The 25343-nt window shown below is 41.8% G+C and overlaps 1 protein-coding gene across 1 annotated transcript in view; it reads right to left on the bottom strand.

The window, feature by feature from the left end:
- The window catches only part of LOC135224548 (exostosin-3-like), a 247063-nt gene that overhangs the window by 93529 nt on the left and 128191 nt on the right, over positions 1-25343 (bottom strand). The window contains exons 5-6 of the mRNA XM_064263646.1: positions 11341-11682; positions 10399-10524 (exon numbers count right to left, since the gene is read on the bottom strand). Coding sequence (XP_064119716.1) covers positions 10399-10524; positions 11341-11682 — 468 coding nt within the window. The remainder of the gene's footprint in view (positions 1-10398; positions 10525-11340; positions 11683-25343) is intronic.

Below are 25343 nucleotides of genomic sequence, written 5' to 3'. Positions count from 1 at the left end.
ACGGCATTCAAGCTAGTAATAGATCATTTACCTGAACTACACACACACCATCACCGGATAATACTAACAAGACTGATAAAAGTTACCGAACACTTTTCTCAGACGACCAAAAACACAAACACCATCACCTAATAAAATCAACTAGCTAAAAGAAGGTTATGGGGTAGTTACTCCTTTGCCCAATACTGTACCAGAGGACACGTATGGACCTAGCGTCTGACAATTATCAAAGGTTGTCTGAACATCTCTAAGATAATGAGACGCAAATATTGAATTAGTTCTCCAATATGTGGATTCAATAATTTCCTTGAGGGCTAAATTCTTTTAAAAGCTAATGAAGTCGCAACTGCCCTGACTTCATGAGCCTTCACTTCAAATACCAAAGCTCTGCTCTTGACACAACATATGAGCTTCTTTAATTAACTCTCTCATGAAGAAGGCTAGAGCGTTCTTCGTCATGGGTCTACTGGGGTCTTTAACTGAACACCACAGAGCATCAGAATTCCCTCTGATATCTCTTGTTCTTTCCATATAAAACCGCAACGCTCTCACTGGGCAGAGAACTCTTTCTTGCTCGTGACCCACTAACTCAGACAGACCCAAGACTTCAAAGGATCTTGGCCAAGGATTAGCTGGGGATTCTCATTCTTGGCCAAGAAACCTTCTTGGAATGAACACACTGCGTTGCCATGTCTCCATCCCACCTTCTTCGATATGGCCTGAAGCTCACTAGCTCTTTTTAGCAGTTGCCAAAGCTACTAAAAGATAGTTTTCTTAGCAACATCTCTCAGAGAGGATTTCTCTAAAGGCTCGAATTTGCTAGAAGTTAAATACTTCAAGACCACATCGAGGTTCCAAGCAGGTGGCCTGCATTGTGGTTGTTTCTTCGTACCAAATGAACCTAATCAGATCTCTAAGGGTCTAAGTTATTCGAGATGTCTAGATCTCTGTGTCTAAACACTGAGGTTAGCATACTCTTATAACCTTTGATTGTCGAAACTGACAAGCCCAATTCCTTCCTCAAGTATAGAAGGAAATCTGCGATTTGGGTCACAGAGGTACTGGATGAAGACACTTTCCTGTTCTTACACCACTTCCGGAAATTCTCCCACTTCGACTGATATACTGTGATTGTGGAGTTCTTCTGGCTCTAGCCACTGCACTGGCCACCTCTCTAGAATATCCCCTCGCTCTGACAAGACGTTCGATAGTCTGAACGCAGTCAGACCCAGAGCGAGGGTATTCTTGTGAAACCTGTCGAAGTGGGGTTGTCTGAGTAAATCTACTCTTAGAGGAAGAGTCCTTGGCGTATCTACTGTCCATTCCAGTACCTCTGTGAACCAACTTTGGGCCGGCCAAAACGGGGCTATTAAGGTCATCCTCGTTCCTTGGTCTCTCCCTGAACTTCTTCATCACTTTCCCCAGTACCTTGAACGGAGGAAAAGCGTACAGATCTAAGTTTGACCAATCCATCAGGAATGCGTCGACCGCCACTACTTTCCTGGTCTGGAACCGGAGAGCAATAGGTTGGTAACCTTTTTGTTCTGGCTGTCGCAAACAGATCTACTACCGGACGGCCCCACAACTTCCACAGGCTCTGGCAAACCTCCATGTGCAACGTCCACTCCGTCGAGAGAAGTTGTTCTCTTCTGCTCAACAGGTCCGCACTCACATTTTTCTCTCCTTGTATAAACCTGGTGAGTAGCACGACCCTTTCCTCTTCCGCCCAAAGCAGAACTTCCTTTGCCAGATTGTAAAGGGGAAAAGAATGAGTTCCTCCTTGTTTGCGGATGGTTATGCCAGAGCCGTGGTGTTGTCCGAGTTGATCTGCACTGTCTTGTCTCGAATCAACTCTCTGAAGTGCTTCAAGGCCAAGAAAATTGCCATCAGTTCCTTCCTGTTTATGTGCCACTTTGTTTCTTTCTTGCTCCAAAGTCCCGACACCTCTTGAGGGCCTAATGTCGCTCCCCAACCCGCGTCCGACGCGTCGGAAAACAAGACGAGGTCTGGGCTCTTCTGCTGAAGCGACATCCCTCTTGCTAACCTGCCTGGAGTTAGCCACCACTTTAATTCCTCCTTTACTTCGGCAGGAATTAGAAACTGGAAGGAATCCGGTTGCAATTTTCTTGGCCATGAATCCTTCAGGAAAAAACTGTAGAGGTCTCATGTGCAGTCTTCCTAAAGAAATGAACCTCTCTAGCGAAGAGAGTGTGCCCAGTAGACTCATCCACTCTCTTGCTGAGCATCGTCCTTCTTTAGAAAATCCTGTACCTTCCGAATGCATTGGGCTTGCCTTTCGGGGGACGGAAAAGCCCGAAAAGTCACTGCGATACTGAATCCCCAAATAAATATCTGTGTTGGGGATCCAATTGAGACTTTCCCATGTTTACTACCAGACCTAGGTCTTTTGCTAAGTTCAATGTTTGATTCAAGTCCTCCAGACATTGACTTCTTGATTGGGATCTTATCAACCAGTCGTCCAGATAAAAGACACACTGATCCCTCTTAAATGCAACCATCTCGCCACATTGGACATCATCCTCGTGAACACTTGGGGGGCTGTGCAAAGGCCGAAGCACAGGGCCTTGAACTGAAAGACCCTGTCCTGAATCACAAACCTTAAATACTTCCTGCTTCCTGGATGAATCGGAATATGAAAGTATGCGTCTTGTAAGTCCAGGGTCACCATCCAGTCCCCTGGACGTACCGCTGCCAGTACTGAATCGTTCGTCTCCATAGTGAACTTGGTCTTTTCTACGAAAAGATTCAGTTGAACTTACGTCCAGAACTGGCCTCCAACCTCCCGAGGACTTTGCAACCAGGAACAAACGGTTGTAAAATCCCGGAGATCGTGATCCAGAACAGGCTCTATGGCTCCTTTCTCTAGCATGGAAGCTACTTGCTCCCACAGAGCCGCTTTCTTCACTAAATCGTTGTAATTTGCCCCGAGGGCTCTCGGAGATGTTGCGAGAGGAGGTCTCTTCAAGAACGGAATCTTGTACCCTTCCCGAGCTACGTTGACAGCCCAGGGATCTGCCTTCATGTTCTGCCAAACTTCCCAAAAACCTTGAAGTCTGGCTCCCACTGTCGTCTGGAGGACTGAATTCTCATTCCTTAGAGGTGGTCTTGGCTCCTCTTTTAGTGGGTACTCTCTTACCCCTAAAGGCGGGTCGAGCGAATGTTCTTCCTCGAAAGGGCTGTTGCGAAGGCCTAGTTTCCTTTGGAGTTTTCTTAACCAACTTGGATGGTAAGAACTTCTTAACTGAAGACGAGAGAAGATCTTGAGTGGCCTTCTGAGAAAGGGAGAGAGCTATATCCCTAATCACCTCTGAAGGAAACAGCTGTTTCGAAAGGGGAGAGAACAGCAACTCCGATTTCTGAGAGTTAGAAACTCCTTTTGAAGCGAAAGAACACAACAGCGATCTCTTCTTTAGTACTCCTGCTGTGAACAACGAAGCCAGTTCATTCGTTCCGTCTCTCAGAGCCTTGTCCATGCAGGACATAATGCTCTTAGCTGTTTCTAAATCCTGCGAATCCTCTTCTTCTAGGGAGTTCGCCAGTGCTCCCAAAGACCAATCCAGGAAATTGAAGACTTCGAAAGTCCTAAAAATCCCTTTAAAAAGATGGTCAAACTCTGAAGACGTCCACCAGACCTTAGCAGACTGTAACGCCTGTCCTGCGTGAGCTGTCTACTATCTGGAGAAGTCCCCCCTGGGAGGAGGCAGGTACTCCCAGGCCTAGACTTTCTCCAGTAGCGTACCATACTCCTGACTTCGATGCTAACTTAGCTGGTGGAAAACAAAAAAAAAAGAGTATTTTCCCGCTTCTTTCTTATCCTTCATCCAGTCATTCACACGTTGAAGGGCCTTCTTCGCCGAAATTGACAGAATCATCTTAAGGAAAGAGGACTTCTTTGGAGTCCTAGTCTTGGAAAACTGTGATAAGGGAGATAACGGAGCTGTCGGTTTAAATTCCCCTTCAAAAATAGAAATAAGACGTGAAGTCAGAACCTTATAATCTGAAGAAGGTTCCGTATTCTTTTCCTCAATTAATTCCAATTCCTCTTCTGCTGAAGAAATGTCTTGTAAATCATTGTCGTGTTGACGCTTCGTTGACAGAATAGCGTCCTGCCGCCTGCGTCCTGCGGCTAACGAGGAATCGGCGTCCTGCCGCCTCTCGATGTCCTGCCGCCTGCGTCCTGCGTCCTGCGTCCATCGTAGACACGCCTGCTTCCTGTCGCCTGCGTCTTGCGTCCACAATTGGTCCCGAGTCCTGACGTTTGCGTCCTGCTTCTTCCGAAACCATTTTCTTCCTGTGTTCTGCGTCCTGCATAACCAAGCGATCGCCTGTCCTCGTAGCGCCAGTGCGCCCTGAGTCCTCGGCGAACGCGTCCTTGTCTTCCCTTTTAGAAGACTTAACGGGAAGGAAATCGTCCTTCCGCCTCGAAGATGCTTGCCCAGGCGCATCCCAAGACTTCACAAGAACTGCCAGCTTGGACTGCATTTCCCTTAAGAAACCCTTACGTACTATCTTCCTGAATGGTAGAGGACGAAGGAGGAGGATTACGAGCGGGACTGCGACCTAACGGAGAGCGATCTTGTACTCTACCCGACGGAGAAAGGACGGAGGGGGAAGATACACAAGAAGATGGAGGAGAGTCTCTCATCGAAATCCAAGGCCGAGAAGGACGTATAGCGCCAGTGCGCCCTGAGTCCTCTTTAGCACGAAAAATCCTTTTCCTCTTGATCGGAACTGCGTCCCCGTCTTCCGAGGATGACAACACCTCAGGACTACTCCAAGCCTCACGATCTTGAGCATGTCTCTCGAGAGCAGTTGATGTCCTGAAAGTCCTCTTGAGGGGGCGAGACACAACTGCATACCGACGTTCCCGCTCGGAAGCGAACCACCCGAGGACGCACACTTCCCAGTTACGCCTTTTCTGCGGCGAACTGCAACAGCCTGGGAACTTGCAACAGGACTGTTCGAAGGGACGCCTGACCGCGACAAAACCTCTCTCGCCTCCCTTCGACTGTCGACATGCCTTCTCCCTTGGGTCTGGGAGCTTGACAGAGGTCTAGGTCTAGGAGCACGAGAGAGACGATCAGACGCCCCCTCCACTACACTTTCACTGACATCAAAAGCACTAACTTTATCTGTAAGTCGCTGTATCTCGTCGCCATGGACGCAAGGGCAGCAAACACCTTCACAATATGTGTATCGTTCGCCTCCTCCGATACAGCAGCGCAGAGATACCTGGGGAGAAGAACTACCATTCTACGTTAGAAGGAGCTGGAGAGGAAATACATTCACTCTTTTACTAGAAGAATTCGACTTCTCACTACGAGAAACAGATCTCCTTACACGATCTTTTCTCAAGCCTCTCAACATATTTCATAAATATCTTCCAATTCCTTCTCTGATAAAATTCTCACATTCAAAGCACCTATTCTCCCAAGTACACATTCTCTCTACACTTCTTACAAATGGTATGAGGGTCGACCGAAGCTTTCGGCAACCCTTACCTTACACCCCTCTTTTACACACACTCTAAACATACTCCCAGTATCAGACATCTTTAAAGAACAATCCAAAGCGAATGCCAAGCTAACGTTTCCGAGTACAATACCAAAAATCCATGAAAAGTCAGCAACGAGAATGAAAATCCTAGCAGGGAACCACCAACAATGTTGCCGGTTCGGCTGGCAGAGAAAATCTGGCCCAATTGGGAACGGTTCCTAGCGCTAGCGCCACGGTAACGGGTGGTGGTTGCCTGAACTACTAATAGGTTACTAGCGTTTGCCGCGAGTTTTTTGAAAATTTCTGCCAGGTGGAACAGAGAATATAGCGATATATATACCTGCCAGGTAAGTGTCATACATTAAAAAAGTCCCCTATATCACTACTACCATATTCCTCATAACATGCACATTGGGGTACCTCTCTCATATACACAGCCTTTCGTCTTCCTCGCTACTTCCATCCTGACCCCTCTTAACCTCTTCTGAATACAGCAAATCCACTTCCATACTCACATCCGTACTCTTAGCCACGCCCTTCCTACCCTTCTTCTTCTTGCCGTTTTGTTCCCACCTACCACTATCTGAATCACTCTCATCCTGTCCCTTACTCTTAGCCCTTTTCCCAACGTCCTCAGTCCTTATCTCATCCTGTCCGTCATCCTTACCAATCTTCTTCCCTTTAGTCTTATTCGTCTTCTCAGCTCCCTTCTTACCCTTGTCCTCAGTTCTATCCTTGTCCTGTGCCTTTCCCTTCTATTCCTCACTTATCACATACACATCACCCTCTTCACTCATACTCTCATCCACTCGCCCTCTCACCTCCTTCATCGCTTCAAGCCCGTCACCCAGACCCAGGAAGCCTACCTCCAACAGCCCTCTCTCCAAGAAGTCCCTTAAACATTTCCTGCACAGTAATCATCACAAACTCCAGCTTCTCAATCCATCCATTTTTTCAATTGTTCGCTCTTCAGCCCCTTTCACTTCGTCTTTCATTCCCTCTTCCGCACTCCTCATCATCCCTCTAAACTCTTCTGACTCCCTCTTTTGCTTCTAACACTCAAATCTCAGCCTCTCATTCTCCACTTCCACCCTTTCCCTAGCTTCCCTCGCCAACCACAGTTCCTCCCTAAGCCTCCTAATCTCGTCCAACCCTTGCATCTTTACCTCCTCAGCATTCATACCGACCTCGCTGTCCCAGTCATTCTTTCCACCGCCACACCAGTAGTCCCTGTTCAGGCCCCCAAAAATATTGTGGCGGGATCACAAGCTGAGAAAGCAAGCAAGACCTCCCCACATTTATGTTAATCAATCCTGGCTTACAAATTTCCCCCAGCCACACTTAACCCTTTATATTACTTTAATTACTAAAAATGCACTTGGTTCAGCAAAGCAAAAACAAAATCTCAAACACATTTACTCACCAGCGAACTTGACACAATCAGGGTGAGAAGCTGTGCTTTCAACATGGTATGGCCGTCAAAAAACAAACTCCACCGCCACTAGCAAACCACCAAACACAAACCAAATGTCACCAACAAACCGCTGAATACCAACACAAAAACACCAAACAAACACCAATACTACACACCAATTCACAAATATCAGACACAACAAATCGCTCACCAACTTGACAACCACAGATGGACAAAAGCACGACATAACTCGATTACTGAATACCCAAAAACTTATGTTAAAATCACACAGATGACTGTACTGACTACCTCTCACTACAAATGCCTTCATTGACTGACTGCTCCTGACAGACTCTGAATGCTCAGTGACCAAGCCACTCAACAAGCCAAAACACCTGCCAAACAAGCAGTTCACTCGTCAACCACCCATTCATCGTTCACACCCTCTCTCTCAAAATGAATAAAAAAAACAGGCACAAACCTTCCCCATACTATCTTAATAATAATAATAATAACAATAATAATAAAAATACAATACCATATAATAAATACGCAAAACATCGAAGACCCTTCCTATCGCTTCCGACGAACACAAACAACCCAACGAGGCAACAGACAAAACAACCACCCTCTCTCTCTCTCTCTCACACACACACAAGCAACCCTTGAGAATGTTGTCAAATGCAACCAATTCATCAATTCCCCCATAATATGATATTAAAGGACACAAAACTCACAAACACACTACGCTAAGATCCTGAACAAGGGCTCTCTCAAGGGGTCTCTGGTGCCTGAGTTAGACTGCCAAGGACAAGAGTCACATCCCATTCAGAGTGAAGCCCCCAAAGCAAAGAAGACTGTTTGAAGTTAGAGTCACCACCCTACTTAACTAACATTCATGTTACGAACACAAGAGATACGAACAGTAAGGGACACAAGTTAAAAATTGTGTTCTGAGGTTGCTCCCTTTTTGCCACCGGTAAGTTCAAATTGTGCTCTGTGTGTCTATTCTGCCTAATAAGAATTTGCCACACATGAAAAGAGAATGTATTCCTATAAACCCTCATGTGATTATCCTGAATATTCTTGTGATTAACTATACCATGTATTCTTCTTACAATCACAAGAATACTCATTCATACATGGATAATATTCCTACTTATTTATATAATTCTTGATTTAAATCATTCTTTGATGAATTCCTGTTTTCTATATTTCCTCTCCTCATTGAAAAATGTTTAGTTTTGTTTTTTGTCAATAGATGGAGTGTGCATTACTTTATGAACTTCCAATGTCAGACGTTGCTCCTGCGAAATTCTCTCATTAATTTTTCAATGTTGTATGAATCTAAATTTTATATTTATTTTTACCTTCCTAGCATCCAAAGCAATTCTTCATAATTCTGCATGATCTAAAAATACAGTGAAACCATAAATATAAGACTCCTGAGTTAACTTAGGAATGTAAACAGCACATATTTCAGTTTAATATCTTATTAAGTTTTGATGATTTAAAAAAAATTATGCACTAAATATTACAAACAACTTACTATAATGTAAGATAAGTTGACTGGATAGTGGACTGTACTTTGAGCATGGACCATCTACCAAGGAAGTGGGTCAATACCTTATAGTTGGAAGTACTGGCTCAAGGCACAGCTATAGATTTTGCTGAAGGGCTGAGAGAAGCTGGTCTCAATAAGTGAATAAGTCCATAATCAGCTAAAAAGGAGCTTCGACCTGAGGGACCTCATTTATGGCACCATTCAGAGAATATATGAAGTCCACTTCCCTAGTATGTAACTAGTTGAGACTACCTCAAAACTTGTGGCTTACAGAAGAGTGGGCCAGAAACAAATCCCATGGGCAACCTTAAACACAGGAGCTAACAGATAAGGATATTATTCAACATGGGACCAATGAGAAACTACCAGGATTATCTGAGATCTAGAGTGACAAAAACTTGGTTGATCATCAGAGAATCAGACCGACTGGGGGGAAAAGGCAAAGATTTTCTCCAAGCAGCCTAAGGGTTTGGAATGGGAAAGCAGAACAGTGTGGTGAACAGATTGATCACTTGAGCTTACCAAGCTTGAAAAGTTTATCCCACGTGAAAGTAAGGATCAACCTGGCTTGACTAACTTATCCTGGCAGTTGAGATGGCTTAGTAGCGGGGCAAACCACCTACTGGTGCATCTGCACGACAAACTGGCCAAAAAAAAAAAAGAAGGGAAACAGTCCTCCCCTCTTGTTGATGTACATCACTACAGTTGTGCTTTGTTTTTTCATTAACACTATGTAGAGACCATTCTTTGTCCACATAACTGAAGTCCCATAGGTGTGTACTCCCAATCCTTCCTGATGTGTCCAAGAGCAGAAGCACTTAATTATGTAGGGGGTTCAAAGGAACCACCAATAGGATGTTCCAAACATCTAGTTAAAAAGCAAGGTCTTTGACAACGATAATTTATTTTAATGTTTGTTTGTGTCATTACTGTTATGCATAAGATACACCAGTACGTACTGCATCATAAGATACACCAGTACGTACTGCATATAGGAAGTATATATAACAAATGGAATTATACGTATATGGTTGATTACTCTTTATGGCAAGAGTAACTCCCAATAATAACAGGACTTTAGCCTAACCCAGAATCATATATGAATTTAGCCTGTGACAAAAGATATGGCATTACATCATCAATACCTGTAATAAATAAAGCAGAGCCATAACTAAGTGTGCTATTGTAGTTCAGCATTACATTCTAAGTGTTCATGTATTTTAATGACATAATACTAAGACAAGCTGTCAAACAAACAAATCCTGAGAGAAATCATAGTTTAGAAATGAAAAATTTGGGATGCATCAGACACTATTTAGGGTATTGCTTATTTTAATTTCCAGCATTAATTAGCAATGACAGATACCAGTGGTCAAATCTCAAATACAATTTAGTAAAACAACAGTACTATTCAAGAACAAGAGTAAAGAACTTACTACCCCACTACTGAAAATTTCAAAATACACTGCTGAAGAGCTAAAATATATGGTAAATTCAGTAGTCCCTTGCAAACCTTTTTTTCATACATTTAAATGTCTAACTGCATATCAGCAGAAGACAGCTGACAATGTGTTTCCTCTGTCATTAAGTGCATGCAAGTGTCAAATTGTAAATCTCTAATTCTCAATCCTAATTAAAGTGATGATCAAGCTTATAATGAAGAACATAACCCATATTCTAATGAATCAAGAGCATGCAGACAGTGTTACAAGCAATAAAGGTCCCCTACAGTGACATATGTTTTGATACAAGGTACTGTCTTGTTGTCTTGAATGTTGCAGGTTGTATCTGCATATGAACAAAAGTTTTACATTTTTTAATTTCAAATATGTATACATACACCATAGAGTAGCATTTTCATTAACTTACTTTATGATGTCACCTAATGATTTATAGTACACACCTGAATAGGAACTTTGATGTCTGGCCATCGTAGATCTTCTGAGGGAGGCTTGGGTGAATTCCAGACAACAATAACCTTGTTAAGATACGGTAGACCATACAGACGACTCAATGAATTTAACAGTACCTGAGCAGAGGGAAATCAGTAACCAAAAATAAAATATTCATTATATATTACAAAGCAACATTTTACTCTAGCTACCATAGGTACAAATTCAGCCATCTAAAACATTGTGAAAGCTGGCGAATTTGACATGATTAAAATAATGTTAGTACTTTTCACTAACTTGTATAAATTAAGGCTTCAAAGCATCTAAATCAGATAACTTATGCCAGAAATAATTTCTATTAGCGAACTGTTCACAAAAAACTAAGAAATTAGGGAATATATAATATTTAGAGAAGCATGCATGAATCCAATTTACAGTATATTTTGCAGACTGATAATGTATTTTCCTAAAGCCTTTTTGATACAATAAGCAGGTATGGAAAGAATGGCTAATCAAAAATTCATAGCATGATAGCAACCACAGGCTGTGAAACAGACCATAATCTCAAAGATGATTTAAACATGACATGAGATTAGAAGGACAGATGAAACAAGTAAGTCTGGAGAGTAATGGAGAAAAGGTACAGATGACAATCTAATCACATCTGACTTAGTGACAGGTATTCATTAACAGGGGAGCTCATTTCATATCTACCATAAGCCTTCACTTTTCTCTAGTCTGTGGACTCATTCCCAACTGACAATGTGGGAAGAGGGCATTCTGAATAAAAAATAAAACCATAAATTTATAGTAATATATTTTTTACATACAGGGTATTCAAATAAACACAAACCTAATTTAATTCTTACTGTTAAAGTTCTCGACATAGGGTGTTAGTGAATCATTATTGTAATTAAATTTATCACAAAAAGTAAACAAACTAGAAAATTTACCTGTTCCCTTTCATAGGTAAGCATGACAATCGTGAACTGTTCCCTTGGATGATTTCCTCCTAAACTTTCACTGAATTCTTTGCCAGAACCTCCAGAACCCGCATTTATAGGACGAAAACCTAACTGTGACCCTGAAAATTTTGCTTCTGTTGGCAGTATGGGATTTGTAGGAAGATTTGAATAGAGGCTAAAAGGATCTCCCCATACATTCCACATCTCGTAACCAGTCACAAGGCCTACTGTGTAGTTACGACTGTATGTGACAGATGGAAAAGGAGGTTCAATAGGTCCAAGATTTTCATCCGTATCAGGATCTGCTATGTTTACATCTGTTTTTAGTGGCTGGAAAAACAAAAGAAGTAATTTTAGTTCATTTACCACAAAATTTATTTATTCGATGGCAATCATAATAATCATAGTATTAATAATGCATGAATAAGCACTGATACATGATAGGTTCTGTCCATGTTATCAGCCTACCCCAAATGTACATCAAGCAAGACTTAAAAAAAATCAATAATTTTAATCTACAGAAAATTTTTTTATTTTAAAAAATACAGAAATTTATAAGAAAACACACACTTCGGATTTACAAAAGCCTGAAAAACAGATACTATTAACAAACATTATTTACATGCCATTACAACAAAAATAGACCTGTCCAAATAAGTGATCAGCATTTAATATCACGATGGGGTTGCATCCATAATTTGTGTAAGGAAAACAACAGCAGAGATGAATGAATCCTTCTTTTACAGAGGCATTTAATTACTTTCCCTCTATATTTTTTTCAGTAACTATTCTGAGAATTTCAGTAATTAATTACTACAACATTCCAATTACATACTGCGCTGTTACAAATTAAGACTTTTCATAAGATACTAAGATACCACTATGCATTCCCAGACAACCTCCCAGCAGTTCCAATGCATCATTTTTCCATGCCAGTCCATTGCACTCATACTGGAAGTTGCTTATTCTCATTAATGATGGTATTTGGTTGGTTCTCTGTTTGTTTGTATGGTGCTTTTACGTTGCATGGAACCAGTGGTTATTCAGCAACGGGACCAATGGCTTTATGTGACTTCCGAACCACGTGGAGAGTGAACTTCTATCACCAGAAATACACATCTCTCACTCCTCAATGGAATGGCTGAGAATCGAACCCATGACCACCAAGGTGGGATGCTAATACCTTACCAACCACGCCGCTGGTATTTGGTTGTGACTGGTGTAAAAGTAACTCCTCTATATCCTTCCTAGGTAAGGGCCTGCAGAGACCTTATAGAAGCCCAAATTTAGTGACCCCTCTTGGAGACAAGTGTTCCATGCACCATAACCCAGCGTGTGCTAACTAGTCAAAGATGATTAGCTTCTCTTCTCCCATGTAAAGGCATATAAGCTTCCCTGTCACATGAGAGAGGAATTTTCCTGTCACTCTGGCTGTCTTGCCCTTAGTTTCTGGTTGTCATACCTCCTTGTCTACCAGCTTTGTTGGAGCCTTTTTATTCCAGTATCACTCCTCCACCTTCATTGGAGTTTCTGAGCTGTGAATTCGAGGATTGTAGACTACATATTTCAGCATTTCAAGATCAATTCATGGACATTGCTGGTTTAGCTGCTTTTGGGTTGTCACATCATCTTGCTCTAAAGGCCCTCCAGTGCTGGTCCCCCTACCTTCAGATATGCCCACTGTTCTACTTCTTTGCCATCAATGACTACATCTTTGACAATGACTTCTATAAGTGCTGTCATATTACCCGGGGTCTCACCTTCCTTGCTAGCCTTTACTGTGAATACATACCCCTTCACATCAGCCATGCCTGTGGTCCCTGCTGTGGCATCATCAGTCAAACTTTCAGATGCAGTGCTCATCTCTTGTGCCTGCTGCTTATCCTTTGACTCCTCTTTCTTGCCACGTGCTTGGTTAGAAGATATGCCACTCCCTGTGGATTCATCTATAGTTTCTATGTCAACAATGAGGTTGTGGCTAAAGTTCATCCTCCACTAAATTGCCATGAAAAGTCTTCATCTCCTAAGCCAGCAAGTCAGAAAGCCAGCTTAGAAGCATCCCACAATGATCCTGAACACTAACTGTCAGTGGCCTTGTGTACAAAAATGCATTTTGAGTTGTTGCTCCAATGACAACCATAATATAACAGGCTCTTCAGTATCCTTGTAAACACAACACATCTGCATATTGTTTACTTAAATGCTATTTTTCTCCATTTAGTGCTGGGTCTCACTCATGGATGATGTCTGTTCTTACCTTAAATTATACATATGGATTTACCCACCAAGTTGATACAGCACAATGAACATTAACAGTACTACCTTATGATGAAAAGGAAAATCTTATAATATGGAAAAGGCTCAAACTACAAGTTTCTATGTTGATTTTCTATCAAAATACTAATTGGAATGTTGCAATGAATTATTGAAATTCTCAGAGAAATTACTGAAAAAATATAAAGGGAAAGTATACATTTTTCTTTCTTTGGTCTCTCTCTAGGTAAGATGGAAGTTTGAGTTACTTTTAAAGCAAATAACCATTTATTTTTCTTAGCCTTCTATGTCTGTGCTTAAGCCACCCCCATTATTTGAATATTATACAATAATGTAGTCTATTCAGAACAATGAGTCACACTCCTAAGACTCATAGGGCTTACCAAAATCATTTCTTCTTCAATTATATTGAAAATTAAAAAGGAAACAACAGAAAAATAGCTAGGTGAGATGAAACAAAATGTGCCAGATAAAATGTAAAGTACGGGAAGCAAAGTATGTAACTATTGATTAATGTATGCTGCAAAGAACCTTTGGTATTGTTTACAGTGTGTGACACATGAAACAAAGTTAGTAATACCATCCTACAGCCCCAGTTGCAATGTGTCATGCATTGCTCATTTCAGACAGTACTCTAAAGGTTCCTGAAGCATTCCTTTGGTCCAATTTGCATTGCTTTTTGTCCCTTACACAAAATCTATTCCCATTGGCTTCTTCTTCATGTGCTGTCAAACTTTAATACTAGCTTGTTATATATCATCTATATAATTTATGAAATTCTCCAAGTGAGTCTTGGATTCTTGCAATTTGACATGATGATCTCATTAAAGCAATTTAAAATATTATAAATAAACACTTTTGGGAGCATATTTTGAAAAAGTTGCATACCATAGCAAAACTAAACTCTGTGCTACTAAAGGAGAATTTCTTTGTATATTTCACTGCTGTAGCAGAAGCTACTTAAGTACATATACTCTACACAGGACTTTTTAAACTGGATTTTTTTCTACATTAAATACTTTTTTTCTGGGCTCGACCTGTGTCGGCCAGTGAAATGTCCCTATAGCACCCATTTCTAGGTATAAATAAATGCTAAATATACCAGCGAAAAAAGCCATATGGAATGCTGGAGTTACTACCTCCAGCTCGCTCACCCTCATAGGGTGTCGGTATAGCACAGGGGCGAGTGGAAGCCACCACCACAGATGCTTTGCCAATTAGAAGTCTCCTCTCTCCAAATCCCCCTCTAGAGAGGTGCCGTTACAACGTCTACCTTCCGCTCGCTACTACTACCTCTGCCAGAAACCCTTATTCCTGAAATAGCACTCTCGTGTCTGCACGTGCCATTTTTGTTGTCTCCAGGAAGTGTTTTTTGCGAAGCATCATGTCTTCCCTTGATCAAGAAGCTTCTTCATCTAAGTTGAGTACGTATTCCATTTATCGTTTTTGAACACGTTGGGGCAACGATGCATCCATATTTGGGCCTTATTTTAAGTCTCTTGTTCTTGGGAGCCGGGTATGACGCTCTTATGATCCGCCATTTTGGATGCATGGTTGGCGGCGTGCGCGATTATATCAGATTTTATCTCGCTGTGTATTTTATTCACCGTTTAGCACTTCACTGTATAGGCTACTGTTTTCGTATTCTTTATCGTCATTCTCGCTCCTGACGAATAATGAGAGCCTTGTTTTTACGGTTTGTTCATTACGTTATTAGCCTATTATAGGGCCCATCTCGCTCCTAACGTATACTAAGGCTTTGTTTTTTACGGTTTGATCTTACGTTATTAGCCTATTATAGGGTCTTTTTCATTATCATCAGTCCCTCAGGAGCGCGTTGGTTCCCTTTCGTGCGTACGATGATATGCTTCATAACGTTTTGCGCGAGTATTGTGTTTTTGGCATACTAGCCCTTAAACGCCGAAATGACGTATTAAACGTCGAGTCAAAATGTCTCCCGTATGCCGAATGGACGTACCATACGTGGACTCAAAAAACATTTTTTTAAAAATTCGCGGAAAAATACTTATAGGCCTACCAGCCGAAAACTTTTGAATCACGCGCCTTGGGGGATGCTGGGAGTTCACGGATCGAGGTGTTGTTTTGTTTACAATCATTACGCAGGTGCGCAAGCACGAATTTCTTTCTTGCCGCACTAAAAAGTATCTGTGACCACATCTCGGAAATTATTTCGTCACTTTGACATAATTTTTTGTACCATTTATTTTAGATTAGCCGTTCCATGGAGTATTATATATGAAAAATGTGCGCATTTTTATGTAGAATACAACAAAAAAATACTCATGATTGTAGCTTTTATCAGTTTTGAGATATTTTATATAAATAACAATAAGTGCCAAAATTTCAACCTTCTTCGGTCAACTTGACTCTACCGAAATGGTCAAAAACGCAATTGTAAGCTAAAACTCTTATATTTTAGTAATATTCAATCATTTACCTTCATTTTGCAACTAATTGAAAGTCTCTAGCACAATATTTCGATTTATGGTGAATTTATGAAAAAACTTTTTCCCTTACGTCCGCGCGGTAAACTCTTCGAAAAAAATCATACATTCGATTGTGGTAATGTTTGCACCCCATTTTTGAAATTTAGCTGTTACATAAAGTTTTTTATATATGGAAATGTGTGCAAATTCATGCACATACAAAACTAAAAACAACCCCATGGTTGTAGCTTTTATCAATTTTGAAATATTTTCATATAAAAAATGATAAGTGACAAATTTTCAACCTTCGGTCAAATTTGACTCTACCGAAATGGTCGAAAACGCAATTGTAAGCTAAAACGCTTATATTCTAGTGATATTCAAGCATTTACCTTCATTTTGCAACTAATTGAAGTCTCTAGCACAATATTTCGATTTATGGTGAATTATGAAAAAAAATAAAATTTTCTTTACGTCCGCTTGCGGTAACTCTTCCGAAAAAAATCATACGTGCGATTGTGGTAATGTTTGCACCATTTTAAATAGCCGTTACATAAAGTTTTATATATGAAAATGTGCACAATTTCATGTAGCATAAATTTGCATATAAATCACGATAAATAGAAAAAAACCACGTTCGGTCAACTTTGACTCTACCGAAATCGTCAAAAAACGGAATTGTAAGCTAAATCTCTTGCAGTCTAGTAATATTTTTTTTTTTCAGTCATTATTCTTGTCATCTTGAAACAAATTCGAAGTCTCTAGCACAATATTTATATTTATGGTGAATTTTAAAAAAAAAACTTTCCTTCCCTCCGCACGCGGATTCTCCGCCACAAATATCCGAAATGCGTACGTCCCATTCTCGGAATATTTGCTCCATTTCATATTAGGCATTTCATAGAGTTTTATATATGAAAATGTGCGCAATATCATGTAGAATAAAACGAAAAAATATTTGCAAGGTTGTATATTTTCTTATTTCCGAAATAATTGCATATAAATATATATATATATATAAAAAAATAGACATTCGGTCAATAACTCGTCAAAATATGGTCGAAAACTGCATTTGTAAGCTAATACTCTTACAGTATAGTAATATTCAAATCATTTGTCTTCATTTTTTGCAAAGAAATTGGAAGTCTCTAGGACAATATTTAGATTTATGGTGAATTTTTGAAAAAAATATTTGTTTACGTCCGCGTGTTACAAATTCATGCATTATTTTGTTGATAATATTACCAAATTTTCTCTGTGTTGCTTTTATTGTTTTACAATGTGTTATACCAAAATAATTGCAATTTAGTGTACATTACAACGAAAAAAAAAGTAACTTGTTACCTTTAACCATTTTTGCGCACAGCGCGATTTGAATACAATTATATACGAAATTTTGTTTTTGCGCTATCATATATCGCATTATTTATATATGATAATGATAATTTTTTTTTTCATTTTTGATGGTTGCATACTAAACTTCAGCCAATGACAAAAAAAAATGAGCCAAAAATGAACTCTTAATCTTGAAAACTAAGCGCGCTGTGATTTTTTGAAAAAAATATTTTTTCCGCTTCCACGCTCACTCTGAAACACCTCCGGCACACGGGAGACATTTTTTTTTACCGCTTTGGCGTTTAAGGGCTAGGCTAGCCTAGCGGTACGCCAGTTTATTTTTAGAGGTGAAGATTCCTCATTCATTCGCAGTACTCATGCATGTATATTTCTAGTTAAGTTTTCGATTATAGTCTTGTATTGCTATTTGATGAGGATGGAAGTTCTTCACGATGTCCTTCCCTAGCCTATCCGACCAGACCTAGGCTAGGTTTTGGAGGGTAGGCTCGGCAGGCTGAGTATCCCACCACCCTTAGTGGCTCCTCATACCGCCAACCCGACCAGGCAGATATGTTTGCTTGGAGGGTGGCCCAGGACTAGAGAGTTCCTCTCTTGTTACGTATGTAGGGGCAAGGCCTGCCTTACCTGACCAGATCGGTAGATTCGATTTTGGAGGGTTGAGTTAGGTTCTAGGCGTCCTCTTTGTGACGTCCTTATAGGAGCCATCCTAGCCTACCTGACCGGATCTGTACCGATTTCGGAGGGTTGGGCTGGGATCTTAGCTGGGTGCGGTTTTCTCCCCCCCCCACCTTTTTTCGTCAGTACTTCCAATAATTCCTCATCAATTATTTTATTAATTATTTTTGTTAAGTGTAGCCTGGGCCATTGTCCCCTTTAGGATGTCAGTTGGCCTACCGTCTTCTGCCCCCTTTAGTAGTAGGCTAGTTAATGGCTTCTCGAGAAGTGGTATTCACTGATCGGTTGCTGTGGCCAGGCAATCATGACTCGTCCACTCTCATCCAGACACACCCCCCCTTCCCCCGTCCCGGACTCGTTCCGGCGCTGCTTTGTTAGCTCGCTGCCCAAGTAATCCTACCGATGAACAACAGCTAGAGCCTAGAGCACAGTCCTGGGGATTAGTCGGAGGAGATTGGGGGATTAGTAGATTATGTAATCTCTGTTGGTATGTCTCCGGGCCTGTGTTTTTTCTGGCGAGGTGTGGTCTACCATCACACCCGCCAGGAGGCTATACGCCGGAATTTACGTACCGCTGTTCCGCCGCTCTGTTTTCACTTCTCTAGTGTTATCGCTGCTTCCCCACTCCAGTGGGGGCGGAGCTAGGCTTAGAGATGCGTTTCTAATTGACTTGGAACTGCTACTCTTCTCCGGTGCGATCAGACTCAGGCTTAGGTTTTACCTATTTTCCCTGTTCTGCTCGTATCAGGCCAACCCCGCTAGTTATAGCTATTGTGATAATGAGATTATGGATTCCGGAGTAGGCGGAGACATTCAGAGTTTAATATTAAGAAAATTTATTATGTAGCTTCTGTTGATATGTCTCTGGGCCTGTGTTTATTCTGGCGAAGTGTGGGCTACCATCACATGCGCCAGGATGTATACACCGGAGTTCTACGTACCGTTGTTCCCGCCGCTCTGTTATTGCTGCTGCCCATTCAGGTGGGGGCGGAACTGGGCTCAGAGAATGCGCTTCCGATTGGTTGGGTATTGCTACTCTACTCTGGTGCGATCAGACTCAGGCGTAGGTTTTGCCTTGTTTCCCTGTTCTGCTCGTATCAGGCCCATTCCGCTGGTTATAGCTTTGGCGATACCCAAAGTATGGATTCCGGAACAGGCGGAGACATCAAGAGCTTTATTAACCCTCTTACGCCGTAGGAGTATAATAAAAATCGTCTCCCGTATGCCGAGGCGGTCTCGGAGTGAGGGCCGAAGCAGAAATAATATTTTTTTTAAAAAATCACAGCGCGCTTAGTTTTCAAGATTAAGAGTTCATTTTTGGCTCATTTTTTTTTCATTGCCTGAAGTTTAGTATGCAACCATCAGAAATGAAAAAAATATCATTATCATATATAAATAATGCAATGTATGATAGCGCGAAAAAAAAATTTCATATATAATTATATTCAAATCGCGCTGTGAGCAAAACAGTTAAAGCTAACAAGTTAGTTTTTCTTCTCGTTGTATTGTACACTAAATTGCAATCATTTTGGTATATAACACATTGTAAAACAATCAAAGTAACACAGAGAAAATATTATCACAAAAAGATGCATGAATGTAACTGTGCTGGATGTAAAAAAAAGTTTTTTTTTTCAAAATAAAATTCACCATAAATTCTAAATATTGTTCTAGAGACTTCAAATTTGTTTCAAAATGAAGATAAATGATTGAATATTACTATACTGTAAGAGTTTTAGCTTACAATTGCAGTTTTAGACCATTTCCGACGAGTTAAAGTTGACTGAATGTTGAATTTTTTTTATATATATTTTTTCATATGCAAATATTTTGAAAATGAGAAAAACTACAACCTTCAAATATTTATTGTTGTATTCTACATGAAATTGCGCACATTTTCATATATAAAACTCTATGAAACGCCTAATATGAAACGGAGCAAATATAACGATAATGCGACGTACGCATTTCGGAGATTTGAGGCGGAGAATCCACGTGCGGAGGGAAGGAAAGATTTTTTTTTTTAATTCACCATAAATCTAAATATTGTGCTAGAGACTTCGAATTTGTTTCAAAATGAAGATAAATGACTGAATATTACTAGACTGTAAGAGTTTTAGCTTATAATTGCCGTTTTTACTATTTCGGTAGAGTCAAAGTTGACCGAACGTGGTTTTTTTTCTATTTATCATGATTTATATGCAAATATTTCGAAAATGAGAAAAGCTACAACCTTCAATATTTCTAATGTATTCTACATGAAATTGCGCACATTTTCATATGTAAAGCTTTACGTAACGGCTAATTTAAAATGGTGTAAACATTACGACAATCGCAAGAAAAAATTTCTGATTTTTTTCGGAAGTTACCGCGCGGACGTAAGGAAAATGTTATTTTTTTCATAAATTCACCATAAATCGAAATATTGTGCTAGAGACTTCCAATTTGTTGCAAAATGAAGGTAAATGATTGAATATTACTAGAATATAAGAGTTTTAGCTTACAATTGCGTTTTTCGACCATTTCGGTAGAGTCAAAATTGACCGAAGGTTGAAATTTTGGCACTTATCGTTATTTATATGAAAATATTTCAAAATTGATAAAAGCTACAACCATGGGTTGTTTTTTAGTTGTATTGTGCATGAAATTGCGCACATTTCCATATATAAAACTTTATGTAACGGCAAATTTAAAATGGTGCAAACATTACGATAATCGCACGAAAAAATTTATCGGAAGAGTTACCGCGTGGACGTAAGGAAAAAGTTTTTTCCATAAATTCATCATAAATCGAAATATTGTGCTAGAGACGTCCAATTTGTTGCAAAATGAAGGTAAATGATTGAATATTACTAGAATATAAGAGTTTTAGCTTACAATTGCGTTTTTGGAACATTTCGGTAGAATCAAAGTTGACCGAAGGTTGAAATTTTGGCACTTATTGTTATTTATATGAAAATATTTCAAAACTGATAAAAGCTACAATCATGAGTATTTTTTGTTGTGTCTACATGAAATTATGCACATTTCATATATACAGTAATACTCCATGTAACGGCTAATTTAAAATGGTGCAAAAATTATGTGTCAAAGTGACAAAATAATTTCTGAGATGTGTCACTGATACTTTTTAGTGCGATTAAGAAAGAAATTCGCGCTGCGCGCCTGCGTAATGATTGTAAACAAAACAACGCCTTGATCCGTGAGCTCCCAGCATCCCCCAAGGCGTGTGATTCAAAAGTTTTCGGCTGGTAGGGTTATAAGTATTTTTCCGTCCGAATGAATATTTTATTTTAAAAAACTTTTTTATGTCGACGTTTAATACGTCTAATCGGCACCCGGGAGACAATTTATCTCAACGTTTAATACGTCCAATCAGCGTAAGAGGGTTAATAACAAGTAAGTTGAAGATTATAGATGATATTTACCTTTAGCTGGTTTAAGTAACTAGTTTAAGTGTACTCATACCGACCCCGGAATTAACTCCGGTGGGCATTATTTTGACGATAATCATGATTCTTTCCAACTTACAGATGGTTCGCTGCCAGGAGGTGGGGTGGGGTGCCCAGCCGTCCTGTATAAACCGTATGGGCATGAGGTCTGCCGGTCTCATGCCAGCTGTGCCATCCACCTGGAGGGATGCGTGGCCAGGCAACCGGAGGCCTGCATGGTGTGTTACGGCCTTGTTAGGAACGTAACAGATGAGTCGGTAGGTAGCATCCTCGCCTCATTGTTACTCTGAATTCTATGTTACACATATCGGTTGCGAATAGTCAAACTAGATAACGAGGAAAAGTTCCCGACACTGAGGAACCTGAGGAACCTGATTTGATTATCTCTTACAGGTTGATCTGACACTCTAGGCCTCCTCGATGTCAACCCTTAAGGCCTGGGTAGGGGGGTTTGGAAGGAATGTGGGAGCCGGCCAACCTTGCGTGCTGTCGGAGGAGATGTGCTCCCTCCTCTACCCGAACACCAAGGTTTCGGCAGTAATACCGGCGGAAGTAGCGGCTCCCATCATAGAGTGGATCCGCCAAGAGACCCAAGCCCCCCCGGAGGAACAAGAGGGCTTGTGCGATGACATGACAAGAGGAGGTGGCGGCCATCAGCCTGCACCGGGAGCCCATGGCCATCGAGAACCAGGAGGAAGGTAGGGAGGTAAGTGAAGGCAGGTAGTCGTGGGGCGGGCTAACGTTCTCCTTTACCCCAAACTCCTCCTCCTTCTTTTCTTTTCAGGGCCTTCCCTGGAAGTCCACGACCATTTGGAATAGGTCGGGCTCGGTAATCCCCACGGTGAAAAACCTTGAAGACGAGGTCTCTGCCGAAGGCGGTTAGACCACCCAAGCCTTCCCCAGCAGGCTCCGCCAGGTCGTCATTGGCCCTCAAGCCTTCGACTTTCTCAGCCAAAGCTACTCCCCCACCCAAGGGGTCGAGAGCTAAGTCTTCTAAAGCCAGACCAGACAGAGTCCGGCTTCCGACCAAGAGGCTTTCGCCACTCTTCTCATGCAGAAGATGAGCGAAGTAGTGGACTCGAGACTTCAATCGGGACTCGAGACTTCAATCGATGTCCACTCAACTCACCTCAGGTCTAGAGACATCCGGACAGTCCATCATGTCTCTGACCCAAAGATTACAAGCCCAGGAGGAATTGGTGACCGGATTTCTCCAGTCCAGAAGCACACCACAGTCCTTTGCGGTGCCGGACCCATCCAAGTTCCCACCATTTGAGAATAGCAACCCATGGCGGTTGGCTCTACATGCTCCGTTTTCAGAGAGCAGGCTTACAATTGAGGGTTGCGGAACCCGACCCGTGGAAGACTATGAGTTCTTCCGCCGGGCCTACAATTCCCCTTCCCGCGCTACACTACGGCTAGCAAGGAAGCGTTGGTCAGGGTAGACAAGGTCCCAAAAGAGAGAGTTATCTACCCTAGAGATCAGGCTCAGTCGGCATGGGTCTGCACCCTTACGGAATGGGAGTGTGTCAACACCAAATTGACGCCCCACAAAGGTTGCTATACCATGTTCATAGCGCCGGATAACGTCCTTGCACATCAAAGATTGCAAAATTGACACTGCAAGCCGGAATGGAGGAAAAACCCATGCCTCAGCTAAAAGAGACGGAGGCTACCTCTTTGCTCTTTCCCAGAGATCTGGAGTGTTGGGCTGGCGCTCCGGCAACGTTCACGGTGGGCAAACTCGACCCGGAGTGTGTCTCCACACAATTCAGTGAACGTTTGCCTAGAATTCCGGATACCATGATTAAGGCGGAATTCGAAGCAAGATGTAGGCTTAGCAGGTCAATTAACTCGGTCACCACTGCAGAGTTGACAGCTTCTGTCTTTGCAGAGGAGCCTCTATTCCGGGTCCTGACGAAGTAGCTGCTGCAGGTTTTTCAATCGGACCTGTATGATTTTATAGTGGCTAGACGAGCCTGCAGGAAGCATGTCTTTGCTAATGCCTCCATCAGACATGAGCCTAACAAGCTCATAAAGGCATCGATCTGGGGGGCCAACCTCTTTCCTGAGGATGTGGTTAACAGCGTCCTCAGCAAGGCGGCTAGGGCTAACCAGAACCTTCGTGTCTGCTGGGGACTTCCCTTCAAAAGGAAGTTCGAGACCCCCGGACCATAATCCAATAGTAGGAAGAGGCCTAGGAAGTATCAGCCTTTCCAGACCTCTCAGTCTCAAGCAGTGGTACAGGAAGTTCCTGTCTCCCAGATGAGCAAGCCTTCGACATCTAAGGCACAACCACAACAGCAGTTTGTTCTGCTGCAGAGTCAACCGACTCAACAGCCTTCGAGTTCGGCTGCCCTTGTGACTTCCCCAGCCTTCAACGCCTCCTTTGAAACACAGGGGGCGTTTCGAGGCTATAATAGGCACGCAAGGGGTAGCAGAGCCAGAGGTGCTTTTTGGCAGAGAGCTGGCTCTAGAGGCAGAGGCTTCAGAGGAGGCAGAGGAAGTAAGACCTCAACCAGTCAATGAGTCTCTGCAGGTGGGCGGGAGACTGTACTTCTCGCGGGACATTGGACCTTCAGTACGTAGGCCCACAGTATTGTATCGAAAGGTCTGGGTGGATGAGGAAGAAAGGGCCTCCACACAGTCAGTTTCCATCAGATTCCAACGACAGACCTTCTAGACTATGCCAAAGACCTTTTTCAAAAGAAGGCAATAAAGAAAGTCAGTCACCTGAAATTTCAAGGACATTTGTTCAGTGTACCGAAGAACGAACTCGGACAAACGAAGAGTGATTCTGGACTTGTCCCGTCTCAAACTCATACATTCAATGCAACAAGTTCTGCATCTAACCATCTCGCAGGTGCGGACCGTTACTTCCCCGTGGGGTCGTCACCACCTCTATACGATCTTACAGACGGTTACTATCATGTACCGATAGCAAGAAACTTCTCTCCATACCTAGGCTTCAAACTAGGAAAACAAGCTTACTCGTTCAGAGTCATGCCATTCGGGCTCAACATAGCGCCCAGAATATTCACCAAACTAGGAGAGACAGTAGTGCAGGAACTAAGAGCTCAGGGGGTGATGTTAGTAGCTTACCTAGACGACTGGCTCATTTGGGCAACCAACGACGAGGAATGTCACAAGGCAACAGCCAAAGTAATAAAATTCCTAGACTACCTGGGTTTCCAGAAAAACAAGGAAAAGTCCCGTCTCATTCCAGCGTCTCACTTTCAATGGTTGGGAATTCAATGGGACCTAACCACACACAAAAACTATCTCTTCCGTCAAAGAAGTGCAGAGAGATAGCGAAAGCTACGAGACAATTCCTCAAGAACAAACGGGCTTCTCGTCGTACCCAAGAGAGAATCTTAGGTTCATTTCAGTTTGCTTCAATAACAGATGTTCAGTGAAAGCCAGACTGAAGGATATCAATCAGGTTTGGTGGAAAAGAGCCAACAACAAGTTCAGAAACAAAATCTCCTTGATTCCGCCAATATTAAGGAAAAGACTCCGGCCCATGGACGGAAGTCCGGAGTCTTTCCAAATCAGTGCTCCCAATCTGGATCCTCTGGCTCACGCCACAGATGCGATGTTCATAGACAGGAACAATTGGCAGAGATTTACCTATTTCCGCCAATAAACCTCTTGCTGAAAGTTCTACACAAACTCAGATCTGAATGCCCTAACTTTATGGACTTCATGAAGTTTGCGGCACAGAAGGATGCTAGTATTGACCCACTAAACACCCTGTTCGTGGAGTCAGACAAAAGAGAATCAACAC

Source organism: Macrobrachium nipponense, chromosome 12, assembly GCF_015104395.2.
Source record: "Macrobrachium nipponense isolate FS-2020 chromosome 12, ASM1510439v2, whole genome shotgun sequence".
NCBI lineage: Eukaryota > Metazoa > Arthropoda > Malacostraca > Decapoda > Palaemonidae > Macrobrachium > Macrobrachium nipponense.
Note: the sequence above shows the minus strand (reverse complement) of the source record. Positions and strands in the feature narration are given on the sequence as shown.